Source organism: Anneissia japonica, unplaced genomic scaffold (genome assembly GCF_011630105.1).
Source record: "Anneissia japonica isolate Jap-2015-1 unplaced genomic scaffold, ASM1163010v1 scaffold287755_len519135_cov135, whole genome shotgun sequence".
Lineage (NCBI taxonomy): Eukaryota > Metazoa > Echinodermata > Crinoidea > Comatulida > Comatulidae > Anneissia > Anneissia japonica.
This window is the reverse complement of record NW_022704004.1, coordinates 98,522-117,563: the sequence shown is the minus strand read 5'-3', so window position 1 is coordinate 117,563 and position 19,042 is coordinate 98,522. Positions and strand designations below refer to the sequence as shown.

Here is a 19,042-nt window from a genome sequence, read left to right as displayed (position 1 = left end):
TCACCCTCTATGGCTTATGTATTTATACTGTTTTTTTTTTTTTTTTTTTTTTTTTTTTTTTTTTTTTTTTTTTTTTTTTTTTTTTTTTTAAGGGTGGTGTAGGAGGTGGTCTCCAATTCCCCTGTTCACGAGCTGGGTGCCAAGTTGAGAGTAAGTTTATTTTGCGAAAGAAAAAAGAAAGAGAAATAAAATAAATAAATAAATAAATGTAGTTACTTATCGGGTATGCACAATTTTAATTCAACAAATTAATATGTTAATGAAGAATTTAAAGTAAATTGGAAAGATATATATGACAAGCTGACTAATATGGCAGGTAGGGTTAGAGTTTCTTGTAACTTATTTTAAAAACACGGGTGGTTACGATTAGGCCTACTGTACAAAATTGACAACAAATCACAACATCACTTTGTAATTGAGCCAGACCAAAATAGCGCCCCCATTAGTTTGGCAATAACTGGCACAAAACTCAAAATGGCAGCGTCGGTAGGTATATTTTACATTAAATAATAGCTTTATAAATGATACTTCTTATTAGTGTTTGTCTTTGAATAACACTATTAATTATAATACGAATTTTCTTTGCTCGATAAAAACATTTATTTACAAAGTATTAATAACTACGCCAGGTCAGGACTGTTATTTTGTAGAGTGGTGAGCCACGCTTGTTGAGGAGACGACTGGACTGGTTGCCAAGCACCACCACTTCTGGTGGTCGTAGGCCTAGCTAGTTCATTCAGAAGCCTGAGGGAATAGGCCTAGCCTAGGCCTATGTCAGATCAGTAGTGGCGGCAGGGTGGGGGGAATTTACAGCCCTGGACCCTCCTGACGTCCGACGCACGTCGTCGGATCAGAAGAGAGCAGCTTAGCTCAGTCGGCTAATCTGGTGGTAGCCACTGTGTGTGCGCTGAATAAACCGTGGAGATCTCTATGTCCCCGGTTCAATTCCCATCACTGCCTCTCCTTGTGTTTCAGCTAGAGGGCTGAAATACAAGTTACATAGCACACCATCTTTCGGATGAGACGTTTAAGCCGTTGGTCCCGTGTGCATTATGGCCCATGTGCACGTTAAATAACGCAGTACACTCTTTGGAAAAGAGTAGGGGATTGTCTCCCGGTGTACTGCCCAATCACCACCAGAAGGACCCTACTGGAAATAAGTCTTCTTCTAGACTTTCGTGGGCTATCCTTGGTGTTTACACCAAATAAATCCAATCCAATCTAATCAAGAAATTAAAAAAAAATAATTTCCCTAAAAAAGCAGATTTAATGTTATTTTGACTGCCAATCCCATACATAGTCAAAAGCACATGGCATTTCAGACCACTGTACTAAGGCCCGGGTAGGTCTACTCTAGGCGGGTGTCTATAAAACAAGACCGAAGACCCAAAAACGAAGACCCCTATTTTTTCTCTTTTATTTTGATGATAATACGCCAGGCTGTCACAAAATCAAATTTACGAAATTTTTTTGGGGACGTCTGGGAAATTTTCAAGTGTCTTCGTTTTATAGGCACCATATATTTCATCAAGTTTGAGAGAAAAAAAATGTGGGTCTTCATTTTTCGGATCTTCGGTCTTCGTTTTGTTGACACCCATATGGTGTCTATAGTATAAAACGAAGACCCTTAATTATCTCATCCATCCTATGTTGGTGTCACTACCAAATGACCGATGCTGCACATATCCGTCGCTCTACAGCATTCCTACTGTTTATTTTAACATGGAACAAGTTATGAATGAAATATTCAAGGTTTTTGTAGGCCCCCAAAATACACATACCGCTAAGCCAAGCCTTACTTTCGTTTAGAGGGTAGCAGCGTGAAAATTTCACAAACAGATGCCCAAAAAGTTTCATAATTTTGATTTTGTGACAGCCTGCTGTATTGTCATCAAAATAAAAGAGAAAAAATAGGGGTCTTCGGTCTTCATTTTATGGACACCCTAGCCTACTGTAGGCCAAGTCTGGGCTAGGCCTAAGGTAAACTGTAAAAACTCTCCCAACCAGTGACCCCTAAAAGGGAGTTTTTATTCCGGGCCATCGACCGAGGCTGCATCAGCCACTTGGCTAAGACCCTTCCATCAGACCCCTCACAGTCGGACATGTCGGACCCCTTGTATAAATAATTATTATAATTAAAGAATGAACTTTGGATGTCGAGAATGCCTTCATCACATGATGAACAAGCCAAAGTGGCCACACCCCACTCCAGACCCTATTTCACTTAGCTGCTTGTGGACCTTCAAATTGATTCAGCCCACAAACTTTGTTCAAATATAGTTGAGAACCCCCTGTAATTTTATTCACCGTGCAGCATGGGAGTTTACCGTTCCACACATTGCGCAATATGATTCACAAGCAGCAAGATGTCACTGCACATCAAAACACTATTGGTGCGAAGGACTGTGTAGAATTATATTGTAAGCAACTATTTTCTTTTTTTTTCTAACAGAACACGGCACAGAAAGTTCAAGAGGTTCGTGAGGTAACACGTATTGAGAGGATTGGTGCTCACTCTCACATACGAGGGTTAGGTTTGGATGATGCCTTGGAACCCAGAGCTGTCTCTCAGGGCATGGTGGGGCAAGTGGCAGCTCGAAGAGCAGCTGGTGTAGTGCTGGAAATGATCAAGGTGAATTGATAATGAATTTTGTCTAAACCATGAACATCTATACAGTGTTTCTTAAAGCCGGTTTTACACTAAGTGAATTTATTCGCGCAAATCAAAATTGTTGGTTCATGCGCATGCACATTCACATTTCTATCGAAACTTTTCGCTACCGCAAAATCAGTAGTTCGAACTGTTTCTACTTTTTGCGAAGCGAAAAAATTTTGCAACCAATCAGAGCTCAGAAAGGCAACCGACGCATTTGATTCACAGCGAATAAACTTGCCTAGTGTTTACATGGCGATGAATATTTCATTGCTGGCTGCCAAGCTCTGAACGCACACAGCAAACCTAACGAATCTTGCACTGATTAATATTAATGAAGCCTAGACCACATAGGCAAGGCCCAGAAGGGCATATGAAATGAGATAATAATATAATATTAATTCTTTATTGCTCCATAATTCTTTATCAGTTGGTTGTTAAGATGCCTGGATGACCTCGGGAGTACAGCAACATCAAGATATATGTATGATTAAAACCTTGGGTGGGTCAGGTAGCGAAATGACCAATGTTGTACATTTTAAGTGCTGCAGTTTAATACCCCATACATAAGTGTAAGCCAAATTACATTATGATTTTCTGAGAAGACTTGTTCCATCAACATAACAAAAGAGCGAGCATGGCAGTGATATTTGGCGATTGGTACTGTACGGCGCCCCTCTCTGAACCCCATCTCAGGCTTGACCATTTGACTAAGAGAAAGCAAATACAGTCAGGCAGTAGGGAGGCACGTGATAGAAAGAAATGCCAAGGTCTTAGTGTACACAGGCAATGCAGCAATAATCCTTAATGGTTTTATTTCATAGGTGTTCACTACGCTGCTTCGCATTTATATATTTATCACTGTCAGTCGCTATAAGGTTAATTATTCTGAATGCATAATACAGTATATATAAACTTTATTGACAAAAAAACACTTATTCAATCTTGATTTTTTTACTCAAGTTCATATCAAAATTTTACAAATACATGATAGAAATAATAATAAATAACAACAACAATAACATTAATATTAAAGTCAGACTCCTGAGGGAAAAAATGTTTTGATATGTTGTAGAACTGATTTTTCTAAGACAGAAAAAAGTTGTTTGACGAAAAACTGGAGAACGGTGAACGAGATACAGATTTTTGAATATTTAAAAACTGGGGGAAAAGGGGCGTAACCGCTCATTTTCACACCTTTTCCCCCAGTTTTTAAATATTCAAAAATCTGTATCTCATTCACCGTTGCTCAGTTTTTGATCTAACTACTTTTTTCTGTCTTCTAAAAATCAGTTCTACAACATATCAAAAAAATGTTTTTCCTCCGGAGCCTGACTTTAATTGAACCCTTACGTGTTGCTCTTCACACGCAACCGGCCATGGCGTCACACAGTACTCAATTTCGTGTACTGCAAATGAGGGACAACCCCAGGACATTATTTGTCTCATTTTTCACCAAGGAATATGCGCAGTTGGTTAGCTAACAATATACAATAAATGTTGACATAAACACCTGTGGAGGTAGGTGCATGTTTGCTGATCACCTTCTGTTGCCTTGCCTGTAGCGGGGGTAAGCCTAAGTGGAGGTAATGTACTGTAGGGCTACAGTTCAATAATGTTTTAGGACACAGTAATGTATGACAGCCGAGCACCTGGAAAAACAGTTTGAAAACAAATCTATTAAAATAAGAACGATTCGCTTGCAAGGAAAATACGGCCATTTACGGATGTACTGTACCTTGTTTACTATAGGCAATACTGTACTAACAATACGGCTGTTGTGTATGTAGCCTACTGTACATCAATGGAAGCAGGGCGGGAAGGTTATACGCTTTTTATACGGAGAAAAAGGTGTCGTAATCTTAAAAATGATGTGTGCATATTGTATGTTAACCAAATTCTGAGTGTGACATCACCAAAAAATGTACTTGATAAGAAAAATACTAATAACTACAAGGTTTGTGGGCATAAATTTGATAGTATCTCTGATAATTGCCTCCTAAACATTCTAAATATGTTTAAACATTTGTCTGAATTATAAACTATATAATCTATCATGTTTGAAAAATTTCTTTATGATAAAACATGTTTTGTTTAATGCAACTTTTTTCAGGAAGGCAAGATAGCTGGAAGAGCTGTGTTAATTGCTGGGCAGCCAGGGACAGGCAAGACTGCTATTGCAATGGGTATGATTTCTATGACCATGCAAGATTCTTTTGTCCATGAAATCGTTCATAATGTGAAATATATTTTAGTTAATTTATACAACCAAAAATGTCATCTCAGTTAACAGTACAATAAAATAATGTAACTGAATTGGGACATTAATTTACAAAAAAAATCTAATTTACCAATTGAAAAAAAATCACATATTATAAAAAAAATTGTAAAAAAAACATGAAAATATAATTTAAATATAATTAAAGACTAACTACAATATATTATTAGAAACACATTAAAATTGTTACTATAAAAAAATGGGTTTTTTTTAATATTTACAAATTCTTGACAAATTAAGATTACATTAATGAGCATACACTCAGAGAAAACACAGTGTTCTTTAGACAGCATTCTGTAGATTTTAAACAATTATGGCTAAATCTAGTAAAACTTTGTATTTTTGCTGCTCTATACATTCTGTAGAACCCTTTCCAAAAAACTTTTTTTCAGTACCAGATGTGGTATCCCAGATAAACAGGATTTCAGCAAATAAAAAATTTCTCCAAAAAGAAAAAAAATAACCAATTGATATCAATTGTTATGTTTTATTTTGTAGGTATGGCCCAAGCCCTCGGCCAAGATACACCCTTTACAGCGATGGCTGGTAGTGAAATATACTCACTCGAGATGAGCAAGACAGAGGCTCTCACTCAGGCCTTTAGGAGGTCAATCGGTGTTCGAATAAAGTAAATTTATCTTTTCAAACTCTTTAAATATAAATAAAAAAATATAAATATAAATGTTGCTATTTCAGCCTTTAGAATTGAAGGAAATAAAATGTTAAATTACATGAAAGATATATTCTATGACATGTATAAAATGTTTCATTTAGGGTATATTTTTTTTATTGCAAAACAGATACTCACATACAAAGCAGTCTATGTTTTCTTTTTTCATTAAATAGAACCCCTATTATGAGGACATGTTTGGGACCAAAAAAGTGTCTGTTTAATAGGGGTGTCAGGAGTTAGCCATAGTGTTAAAAAATATACTTTCCCTCATTTTGTGGCCAAAAAATGTTTCTCCTTAAAAGTGGTGTCCTCTTAGTAGTGGTGCCCCAAAGGTGGGTTCTACTTAATTGTACATTTCTGTAAGTAATATTTCAATAATAAAAAGTTGTTGACCTGATGGTTAGTAATTTTTAATTCATATTGTAATTTTTTTCTTATTCTAAAGGGAGGAAACAGAGATTATAGAAGGTGAAGTTGTTGAAATCCAGATAGATAGACCAGCCACAGGAACGGTGAGTAGTTAATGGGATTGCACATTGTACATATAGTTCATTTATGATTTTTGTTTTTGGTAAGTGTAATTGCACTAATTATATATTAGTAATGGTAATGTTAGGAATTTATATTATTTTGTTGCTTTATACAACAGAATTTCTCAAAGAACTTCACATATATAATACTTTATACAGTAATTGACATACAGTAGAACCCACATTAAGGGGACGCCTTCGGCACCAGAAAAAGTGTCCCCTTAATAAGGGTGTCCTCTGAATAGGGTACCTTTATTCAGGGGACACTAACCAAAAATGCAAAATTGTCCCCTTAATAGGGGTTTTTGGCATGTTTTTATACAACAATGACATGCATTCTGCATAATTTTATTTTTATTAACATAAGGAATCAGCTTATTAGTAGAATTAGGACTTATTTATAGCGACAATTTGCAATGCAAATACAGTACAATTAATTTTATAATATGAAATCAGCACAAATGTAATTAAAACAATAGTTTTATATGTTGTATAAGCAATTTGCTCGGTCTTTAAACAAGGCACTTTATCTGCATTGCTTCTCCTGTAATCACCTATCTGGTCGGGCTCGTACAGTAGGTAGACCATACAGGCCTGTATGGTACGTGTTATGCCCTCCCAATTTCATCAAACAATCGCTGCATGGGTTCTTACCACCCAGGAGTATAAATTTGTACCTGGTAGGGTTGCCTATTCCTGCAGTGTTTACTAGTAGCAACACTTAAAACATGAGGACCCAATGACCAGTGGAAAAGGAGCGACTTTTATCTACAATGAAATGGCGCTGTATAAATGATAGAGGCCTAAATAATAAAAGAATAATAATAAAATGTTCCCAATATTATTGCATGATGCAATGTTAGTGACCAAATATTCCGCTTTTTATTTAAAATATTGAGCTTTCTATTGGATGAATGTAGCATGAATCGAGTAATGACCTAGAATTAATGGTGCATGGTATGTATTAGAATCCTATGAAAGTACACGAAAAACAAGGGAAAAGAAATCCCCATGGTCAAGGGTCAAAATTGACCAGATTGGCTTTATATGAAGTAACACAGTATTCAATAACCTATACCAACTAAGAATTCAGTGGACAAAATTCTGGTTTATTGCTCAAAAAGGCGTTAAATATGATAATATATATGTTAAAATATAATAATGTAAGTTGAATGAATTTTTCTTACTTTGAGACTGCTGTAGTTGTGATACAATGATAAAATAAAAATAAGTGTCCCCTTAATAGGGGTTATTTGACCATTTGCCACACTCAGAAGGTGTCCCCATCCCCTTAATAGGGGTGTCCCCTTAATAGGTGTCAGCCATAGTGATAAAAGATATATTGCCTTTCGTTTCACGGAAAAGTGTCCCCTGAATAGGGGTGTCCCAAAGGAGGGGTTCTACTGTATTATTATTCCCCTGTTTTATTTAATCTTTTAGGTTTTTCCTGAATTTCTTTTAAATCGTGTTATATTTATTGACATTTCAGGGTGCTAAAGTTGGCAAGCTAACATTGAAAACAACAGAGATGGAGACCATATATGATCTTGGTACAAAAATGATTGAATCCCTCACAAAGGAGAAAGTGCAAGCTGGGTGAGTAATACTGTTTTATTATTTTCACCGATGCTGTGTTTATTTTCTTAACTCTCGAATATCTGTGTATACAAATTATCACCACAATAGCAGATTAAATTGCTGAATGTAGTTTAGCATCACTAAATCAACTTCTACAAACCGAAAAAAAAACAGTTAATAAACAAGAATTTCCAGTAGAAATAAAGCAATAATCACCCCTGTCCAATAATTATTAACAAGGTCTAGCACGCCACGCTGTGAACTATCCTTCCGTATTGCAGCCATTGGAAATAGTGTTACTATGAAGCTTACACAATGTTTAGTGCAGTGCACCGACCGCTCTCAACGTACTGCTCGTAACATAAACATTCATGTGATGTTAGAAATCAAAGATTGTTGAACCAACATGTGTTCACAGTCCAATTGGCATTATCTTCATAAAACAAAAACAAATCCTTTTTGACAAGGTGCTTTTGAAAAGTATGTTTCAAAAACGCCTTCTATTGCCTCAATAAAATGCACCTTTTACCAGTGTCATTGTCTTGATTCTGTTGTTGCGATTCATATTGCTGTGATATTTGTTATCCCTATTTCGGCGCTTCCTTTATCTTTGTTGAATTTTAATTCAATAAAAAACCTTCTGCACAGAAATAATGACTTAGAACCTCAATGTGTAGAACCTCAAGATTGTCCAATTCATTTTTGCCTTACTCAATGTTTGATTAACAACTTACAGTTGGCTGCAGTACAAAATATATTTAGTAGTTTATAAGTAATTTGTTTTTATTTTATATTCATATGCGTCTATTAACTTTTGTGAATGTTTACTGTAGTGCAATTGTGTTCCATTGTAATTTCCTAAAGGACAAATATAATATGATTCTGATGAAAAACCTTGCCCATTTGAACTAGGGTCAAAGGTCGGAAATGCCATTTGCTGTTACTTATTGGCAAAATGTTACATTAGAGCAAATAGAAACTTGTATATTCCGAACAATTTGAGACTAAATTAAGTCTCTGTGATTTTCCGTTGTCAAGATATATGGATCAAGTCTTTTAGAGGCAGCCACTAATTCTTCTGATTTATCTAATTTTGGCAGCCATCTTGCATTTTTTACATTACCAGGTGGTTGATTTTGATATTAGTGCTGCCACTATTTTGCTTGACCTCTCAAAACCTTAGTATAGAGACAAAGCTGTCATTCTATGTAAACTATTATGAGAGATTGGTGATTTTTTTCTAGATTTGGCAGCCATATTGGTGGCCATTTTGGATTTTCACAGCCATATGAGGCTGAAACTGACATTTGGTGGTGGTGGCAATGTGTTTGACTTCTTAAACCATAGTATAGACCAAAAAAATATTGTTCTATATAAATATTATAGGAATTATGGGTAATTGTCAAATTTGGCAGCCATTTTGGTGGCTATCTTTTATTTTTTAAATTTTGCAAGGGTAAAAAAATGTTACCTGGTGGAATATCAATCTGCACCACTTGTACAGCCAAAATCCAACGAAAACAGTTATGCACCAAATTTTACCCGCCTAACCACTATGGCACCCGGACTTGAACCAAAGGACATTTTCATTTGCAATGAGACGGGAATTTTTATAGAGGGCTCCTAGGTGGGACACAAGTAGAATAGCATCTTCAGGTAACAAGACCTCGAAGGATTGAATAATAGTGGTGTTCACTTGCAGCATGACACAAAACAGACATTACTTGCCTTAAAGACACAAAAAGCAGTCTATAGATGTGTATAAGAGACAGATACTATACTATACTATACTTTTTTTATTCTAAATTCAAGGTATTCTTATAATTGCTATATATTGTGTTTTTATACAATATATATTGTAACCAATAAAAGAATTTTCATTACATCTTTGTTATGTTTGTCCAGAATAATTAAAATATCATTACTTTTATAATGTGTTTCCTTATTAACATATTTTGTTCCATTTTTTTTTTCTTACATTAGAGACATTATCACAATCGATAAAGCTACAGGAAAAATTACCAAACTAGGCCGAAGTTTCACCCGTGCCCGTGACTATGATGCAATGGGGCCTCAGGTGGGCACAGTTGTAGTTACCTTAGTTTAGTGCTAAGTAGCTCATTATCTATGCAAAGATTATGATATATTGGTTCTGTTGTGGTACTAATATATAAATATTTTTCAGCGATGAGTCCAGAATTTTTTGCTGTGGTGGCACTTGTGGCAATCATAGGCAAGAAAGGAATATTTTGAGATGTTCCCTTACCTGACAGCAGGATGGATACTGTGGCTATGCCTCCTAAAATCTTAGGAGTTTTAACCTTTTTATTCTGTACCTAAATGATTTCATTCCTTCATTATTTTGTGGTTACTACCAGAGACAAGCTCCTCGTTTGTCACCTCCTGTGTCCACCACTGATTTTTCTCATTTTCAGTGTAAAAAATATAAGCAAAACAATTGCACTTTCCCCTTGAAACACAAGATATAGGAAATCATCTGAAAATGTATTTTTTGAAATAAAGTTTCCTACAGTACCGTGCAGAGGTATAGACATTCATGTTACATGCCAGCATACATCTATTTATTTTTTTCCATATTTTTTTCTTCGGTAGCAAGTGACACACAGACCGGAATTGCACCCTGCAATGTTCTGTAGCACAAATCTCAAAGTGAAACATATAGAGTGGAGTGTCTTTTAGTTGTGAGAAAAAAAAAATATAGGCATAGGGAGTAGAGGTGCTTGTAATCATGAGAAAAATATTGTCACCTACAGTAACAAAAGTTGTATCTCAGCCCACCAAGCTATGGCTGCACTGATTTCAAAAATCTTTTTGTTTTCTACTTGCAGACTAAGTTTGTTCAGTGTCCTGAAGGGGAGCTGCAGAAGAGAAAGGAGGTCGTTCACACCGTCACGTTACACGAAATTGATGTTATTAATAGTCGTACACAGGGATTTCTCGCCCTGTTTTCAGGTAAGCTTGATACTGTTGTAGTGTTAAGATTTTACTTTGATTATAATAAAAATATGTACATTTTTCAACATTACTACCCCAGTCATTGCAACGATGCCTTTGAGGAAATTCCATATTTTTTTAACTCCAACCTCCTCAGGTACCCATTTATACTCCTGGGTGTGGGGAGGAGAAACACAGATAAAGTGCATTCCTCAAGGACGCAAGGGAGATTCACAGTGAGGGATTGAAACTCCGATCTCGAGTTTAGAAAACCAAACCTTTACCACTGTACCAAACTGCTTCCACGATTATAATAATGTGAAGCATGTTGAGTAAAGTAATTTTATTCTGCTATTTTATGTATTGCATAAATATTTTTTATTGATTATTATTAACAAAGATAATAGGACAATGATATAGCTGAGCCCAAAACTTGTGAAACAACATCCGTGTTACATAGTCCCTGACTCCATGGTGGCGCCCTTGCCTATCGTATGATTTTTCAAGTTTGTTTTTCCTGTTAGTTTCTCAACTCTGTCTAAAGGCGTGCACTCACTGCATCTGACAGTCGTCGGCCAACGCGATTCTATGAGGGGCGCAACGCAACAATGCACTTGCAACGGATCATTTTTAATGACTATCTGTTCAGACGACCACCGACAATCAACAGACAGCATCGCGTCGTCCAGCGCTTATAGGGAGGAAGTTACATTCGTCGTACGACGAGTGAGTGCCGGGCTTAGTAGTAAACTTGGCAAAGAGCTCATTCTTCTTTTATGTAAGTTATTAAAGGAAAACTTTGCTTGTGTTTTTTTTTTCTAGGCGACACTGGCGAAATTAAACCTGAAGTTAGGGAGCAGATCAATGCTAAAGTTGCTGAATGGAGAGAAGAAGGAAAGGCAGACATAGTTCCGGGGGTAAGTTGCAATGATAATGTTATGTTACCTTGCAAGTTTTTATGTTAATATATTTGTAATATATTTGTTTATAACATTGCTCTTAGTGCAAAAATATTTGTTCAGAAATTTATCATTATTTACAGATTAATCATTTCAGATTTTCTAACAGTGATTATAATGTGACAATGTTTGTTAATGTTAATAAAGTTAGTTTTTGTGCTATAATGTGACAAGTTTTTCTATTGTGGTAATTGCCTTTTGAATATTATAATGTTTTATAGTGAATACTGTAATATTATGTTCGTCTTGTTAATATTGTGACAATATAACAATGTTATTTTCTAATAATATGACAAATATTTTAATTTAGTTAATATGACAATGTTACCTTTTGCTGATAATGTACGATTGACTTTCTTTTAAGTGATGCAACCATAATGATGTCTCTCTCCTTAATAACTGGAAAATATTGTGTTATTGCTAATTATGAAAAAATATTCCTCACGTTAATGTGACTAATTTACCTTTGCTAATATGACAATTTCTTCTTTTTTTTTTTATTAATGTACCTATGTGCTCATCAGGCCTGGTTCTCATGTTTTTAATGCGACACTCTTTATCTTTTCTCTGATTAAAGGTATTGTTTGTAGATGAAGTGCATATGCTTGATATTGAGTGTTTCTCTTTTCTGAACCGAGCCTTGGAAAGTGACATGGCACCGATTCTCATCATGGCCACCAACAGAGGAATCACAAGGTGAGTAACATTGTCGCCTGTTGTCACAATCACTTGTCACCATGATGAGCTGTATTGGACCCGTTCTAAGTGAAAAATTAAAGTAGGCCCTACTAATTCAAGTATGTCAGTTTTGAAAAAGAGTATCAAATAATTTCAATTTAATCAAGAGACAGCAGTTGTACACCTGTATGAGTGAACACCTGTATTGACAACCAGCCTGTGGTGATGACCATGATCAGATATTGAATAAGATAATTAAAGGGAATACACAGGTGTCTCTCTATTGAAGACTCCTCCACTGAAAGACCACCTCAAAGAAAGACCTCTTTTCTGTGCTCCCAAATTAACAAAGTAAATTCAATCAATCAATCAATTATCAACAAATGTCTTTTATCTTTATTATGCTAATTAAAGACTAAACCTGCTATTAAGACCATGGAAATCCCAGTCCCAAAAAATTGGTTTTTAATTGGAGGGAGACATGTAGTATTGTTGATACATTTTTTATGTAATTTCTTTATTGGAATTAAAAGCATACAGTACAATTCATTAATACAATTTAACTGTTACAAACTAGATATTTGAAAAAAATATAGATGTTAATCTGCTATTAACACGTTAGACTACCAGACCTTTTTTTTTTTTTTTTAGGTGTCTTTCCGTATGCCAAAACTATTTATAGATGTACAAACATACCTTTTTGAAATTTTATCATGTATCATCAAAATGGTGTGTCTAATAAATTGGCGGGGAAATATTAGGGGACAAGTTAACTCGTCGCTGGCACGAGGACAGCACTTTTTATTGCCTTTGCCAAGTGCAAATTTTCTCTTCCGCTTTCTGCATGGGTTGGTAAATCTTCAGAGGGCCCCCACTCGTGCAATCGAGTGTACTGCCGGCAACATAACACAACAAACGTACATACGTTATTTGTAGGTTATCACCTAAGGTGTGTCTTTCCTGAATTACCAGCCGTTGAGTCTGTGGTTCTGAAATGTATAACAAAGAAGTAATAAACACTAGAATGTTACCCCTATTTTGACTAGTACAGTCGTCCCTAGCACCCTCAGAAACACCCTGTGGGACAAGTATACTCGTCTCTGGCAGCGAACATGTTAAGGATATATTTAAGTAAATCATCTTTTAAAAGACATTGAATTATTTTGTTTCCAGGATTCGTGGCACAAACCATCAAAGTCCACATGGAATTCCTATTGATTTGCTGGACCGTCTACTCATTGTTTCCACCAGTCCATATTCAGAGAAAGAACTCCAACAGATCATTAAAATCAGGTATACATCATTGTTTCAATTGAATTTTTTGGTTCCTATTAACTTTAATAGGAACCATTGCGATCTTCATAGTGTATGTATGTGTGTGCATGTATGCATCTGTCTATGTGCATGTGACGTCACCAAAGATGAATTTCCAAACACGTTTGTTATGATTTTTTGCACACATGCAGCACTGGTCCTCCTATTGCTTGAAAAAAATTTTGGATACATTAAATCAGTATATTGTGATATTATACACCCCACTCTTCCGCCCAAGTCTCAGAATTCTACTATGGAATATAGGAAGGTCAATGCTAAGCTTTTCAAAAATAGGAAGTATGTATGTAGTTGTAAAACTTGAAATTGAAATCTATAGAACAGCACTTGTAACATTCCAAATATTAAAGATAACTTAATAGATAGGTAAAACTACTACTGCATCTGGTTACAACCAGTGTAACATTTTCCCTGGTCTGTTTAACTCAGTCAATGTTGTTCAGTTTTTTTTTTAAATAGGTTGTTTGGAAAAAAAATAGGCTGTTTTTCCACTAAGATCACATATTTTTTTTTTTTTTTTTTGCCCTTCAATGAAAATATTTTAATCATAATTTTTGCTAAACAATTCATAATAAATCACACCTGAAACCTACTGCATATTTAAATCAAAGTGCGAATAGCATTAAGATTTAACCACGGTCAAGTTACCTGTTGTCTTGGTCAAATTTATCCTAATGTGAACTTAAATTTATTTAATGTGAACTTAAGATGGCTAACCAGGAGTAAAATCTTACTGTTGTTAACTGTACTAAAAATATGTCTTGCATATATTCAGGTGTGAGGAAGAAGATGTAGAGATGTCTGATGATGCTATTACTGTTTTAACTCGTATTGGAATGGAAACGTCATTACGTTACGCAATTCAGTTGATCACAGCATCCAGTCTGGTTTGCCGGAAACGGAAGGTAAAGCAATAATGTAGAAATAAAGAAATCAGTTTTTAACAAGTGTCATGACTTATGATCGCTTGGGCAAGATTCATGTGAAATTCATTGGAATAATCAATCATCCTTAACTCAACCCTGCCTCATCATTGCTGTGTTGCTGATGATTATTCCTTTTGCTCTCTGCTAGAACTCTTATAATAATAATAATGCCAAATATTTATATAGTGCCAATTCCAAATTGAATGAGTGTTAACCTCTGATCACTGGCAAACCAGCAAAAAGTGCAACCGTCTCTGTCCCATTGGGGAGTGTAACGTAGTTGTGCGCTTATACTAGCATATGAAATGCCACAACATCCTACCAGGTACCCATATACTCCTGGGTAGAGAGACACAAGCATAGATAAAGTGCCTTGCCCAGAGACACAAGTGATTTGCACAGCGACACTTTTGAACCCCTGGCCTCAATGTTTGGACACCAAGCCACGACTGATGCACCAACCGCTTATAGTGATCTGTTCACAGGAACAGAAGACCATTTTTCTTCCTTACCACAATCTTGCCAGGCTGAATAGATCTGTCCTCAATGCCCATATTTTTACAGTGAAAACTTGACACCAATTGTTCTGTGTCCCACTCATTGTCACTATGTTTAATGCATTTTTTCATGCAATAAATTTTAAACAATATTTTTAAAAAAACATAGTATTTCCTAATTATATGTATTTTTGATACTTATAGCCTAACATCATTGTTTGGTTTGTGTTTTTTTTTTTCTTTTTTCAGGGCACAGAAATTGCCATTGAGGATATAAAGCGGGTCTACTCACTGTTCCTGGATGTGTCGCGATCCACTCAATTCCTCAAGGAATACCAACAGGAATTCATGTTCAGTGAAGTTTCAGGTATGTAGATATTAACACTCTCTCTAATCCCTCACCACTCCGTCAGAAATTATCTTTTCCTCTAATCTCACTCTCCCTACAAATATGCTCTTCATAATCACTCGCTCTAATATTTCACACTCTTATAATCTCTTACTTTTTTCATTGTTTTATGCCTCTTAGTTATTTATTATTTTATTTAATACTAATAGGAGTTATATAGTGCACATTTCCATAAAACTGCTCAAGGTATTTTTTCCTAGGTTATTGGGTACAGAATCAATCATACACAACGTGCAACCTCCTCCGTTCCCTGGGGAGTATTCCTAGTTGTGCGTGTAATCAGCACTACTAATTTCATTCTGAATCATTCACCTCCTACCAGGTACCCACTTGTATTGCCCACTGACACAAGCAGTGTGACAAGCATCGGTCTCGAACCCACAACTTTCCAATTGAAAGCCTAACGCCTTACATGCTGTTCCACACACTTGTAATTTTTTACTCTTTTTAGGTATTTGCAGGATAGAGAGTTCAGAATGATTACATTTTTGAATTTGTATAGGAAGAGTACAAAACATGATCATCTGCTTCTGTTACCACAGAATGCCTTGCACTGTTGAAGAACTAGATAGAATGTAGTTCAACTCTGATGACACTGTTACCTCGTTTAACTCATCGGACTACAGATAGGAATTTATTGAAATTTAACCAGCAGACTTTAATATTATCCAATTCTCATTATTTCAATTCACATCATGTCCATACCAAACAAAAACAATAAAAGGTAGATATGTAGTATGTTTTGTTGAATGTTAATATTTTAATTTCTTCCAGATAAAGAAATGGAAATATCCTGATTGCTTTGTGACATCATCTACTGAGAACATTCCTTATATAAAAGGTTATCACACAATATTTACCTAGCCTCTGATGATCCAGGCGTTTTTTTCTGTTTATCTATGTCAACCCACACCTCTGTTGATCTAGGCCTTGTTTTTTATATACTCAGTTACCTCATGTTTTTTTGCTAAGCTCATCATGTCTTACCTTTGGTCATACTGTAAATTAATAACTTATTATTATTACATAAATATTAAACTAAATAGAGACAAGCTAAAACAATTATGAGCTTATGGCTATCCTTTTGACTCCTAGTTTCTGTCTGGTTTGTATGCAAATGATGTTGTAGTCAAAATGGAACATGGGCTAGCATTTTAGAATGGTGCGTATTCATTTTAAAAAATTGTGAATGCTTGACAAATTGAATGCATTAATAAGTTGACTAAACATAAATAAATAAACTAATTTTGAGGAAGGTGATTTATAGGTTATTACTGGTAGATAATAGACAAGTTAATGTATCAATTTCTATTTCTTACTTCAAGCAACTATAAAAACATTTATACTTTCTAATATGTTTTGAACCCGTTTCTTGAATCTAGCATTTTACTGACTTAAGTAGTCAGTAACTTGGAGAATCTGTTCTCTAACATGTTGCGGCATGTTGAAACATGAAAAAATTCTTGTAAGTAAACCAAAGAATATATGTACTGTTTGGGATGTTTCGATCTGTTGTCAATAAACACATTCTGTGAGTTTTGTTTACAGCCGGTCCCTGTGACATATAGTGGGTATCACTATGCAGAATTTACAATGCGATCAGTGTTAAAGTATAGGAAAGGGTACTATTATGGTTTCGAAAACATTTGCCCACCATTAACATGAGAAATAAATGGCAAGGAAAGGCACTGCGATTGTTCAAAATATAGTGCAAATTAATTCATTCTAGCGTTCAATGTGCTTTGTATGCTTTTGAATTTATGTGATTTCTTGTAAACCTAAGCTAGAAATCGTAGCGTGTCAAAATCACAGTTGCGGGTCAGATGCTTGTGCATACCTAAACAGGACGTATATACTCAGGAACCTAGGCTTAGCAATTTCTCAAAAAAATCAAAGTTTGGGGCCAGTATCTTTTGGATGATTAGCAAACCATTATGGCAAAACTCTAAATCTCAATTTCCAATCAATTTGGTATAGTTAATGGCATTCCAACCAACGTTATTCAACAGCTTAGCTCAGTTGGCTAATCTTGTGGTAGCCACTGTGTGTGCGCTGAACCATGGAGATCTCTAGGTCCCCGGTTCAATTCCCATCGTTGCTCTCCTTGTGTTTCAGCTGGAGGTCTGAAATACAAGTTACAATAACACACGGTCTTTCGGATGAGACATCCAAGCTGTTGGTCCCACATGCATTTATGGCCCATGTGCACGTTAATAACGCAGTACACTCTTCAGAAAAGAGTAGGGGATTGTCTCCCGGTGTATTGCCCAATCACCACCAGAAGGACCCCACTGGAAATAAGTCTTCTTCTAAACTTTAGTTGGCTATCCTTGGTGTTTACACCGAATAAATCCAATCCAATCAAATATATGCTTTACAGCGCACTCAGAAGAAGCCATACGTTTTGCTATTACCTAGCGTCGCTCCTGCTGCTTGTTTACAATTGATACCCATTATATGTCACATGACCAACCTAGTGGAATGTGTCTATTGACTTTCATCAGACAGTAACTGGTTTGTTGGTTGCTAATTTTTGGTTTGCTACTACAAGAATATACCGTGTCTCATACATCACAATAATCAGATGAAACTATTTGATCTGCCTGAATATAGTTTTGATGACATCACATAATGACCATAATATAGGTGCATCATGACTATATATAGACATACAACAGTTTTTTGTTGAAAAAAAATATGAGTCTTAACAATTAAATGGGCACTGGATATTGAATTTCTAATCCACCTTTCGGAAGGCAGTGGATGTGCACATTTTTGTGCTTGTGTACTTTGTTGATATTTTGATGTGTTCACCTGAAGATGATATAAATACAAACTGATTTTGTACAAATTTGAATTGTTGTTGCATTCTTTATTACAACCAAATTGAATTTACTCATGGATCAAAAATGCAATGTTACTTTTGCTTTTCAAATCTGTTGGCCGTTTCCAGTTACACACAAGATGCCCCCTCAGAAAAGAAGTCAGTCATTTCCACAAAGTAAATTGCTTTGGAAAAGCTCAGTCGGCTAAACTGGTGATAGCCACTATGTGTGCGCTGAACCATTGACATCTCTTGGTCCACGGTTTGATTCCCATCGCTGTGTGGATATCAAGTTATGATAGCGCACCCTCACTGTAAGATCTGAAGCCACCGCAGAAGTGCATTGTTTTTTTTCGCATTCAACTTTCCGCGCATTATAGTACTTGATACACTCTTCAGAAGGGTAGGGAATTCCACCCAAAATGATTCTATCTAATGTGATTAGTTGTACGGTCAAGAAAACAATGTTTGATAAACATTAAACAAAACCTACATCTAACAAAACCATAATTCTCAGTGAGGACACTATTTAATGAAAAAGCATTTTCACATTTTACAATTGCATACAAAATTTTTAAAATACTTGAGCACCAAGACAAAAGTAAGTAGGCAAATTTACCGGTATATTTCATAATTTTTAGACATCAAATCTATCAATGCTTCAGTTTAACTACCTGGAGGTGGAATTTATACTTCCCACAAAATATACAAATTAATATTCCATAAAACCGAAAGGTCCACTGATTAATC

General features: G+C 35.6%; 1 protein-coding gene across 1 annotated transcript; it reads left to right on the top strand.

The window, feature by feature from the left end:
- Positions 1-450: 450 nt before the first annotated feature.
- LOC117104575 (ruvB-like 2) lies at positions 451-18,325 on the top strand. Its single transcript, XM_033245429.1, has 14 exons — positions 451-486; positions 2,453-2,632; positions 4,767-4,839; positions 5,430-5,559; positions 6,050-6,116; positions 7,624-7,730; positions 9,696-9,789; positions 10,562-10,685; positions 11,490-11,584; positions 12,204-12,322; positions 13,478-13,597; positions 14,412-14,541; positions 15,309-15,426; positions 16,243-18,325. Exons 1-14 carry the CDS (start codon positions 475-477, stop codon positions 16,263-16,265), a joined length of 1,392 nt encoding a protein of 463 aa, XP_033101320.1. The 5' UTR covers positions 451-474; the 3' UTR covers positions 16,266-18,325.
- Positions 18,326-19,042: the final 717 nt, after the last annotated feature.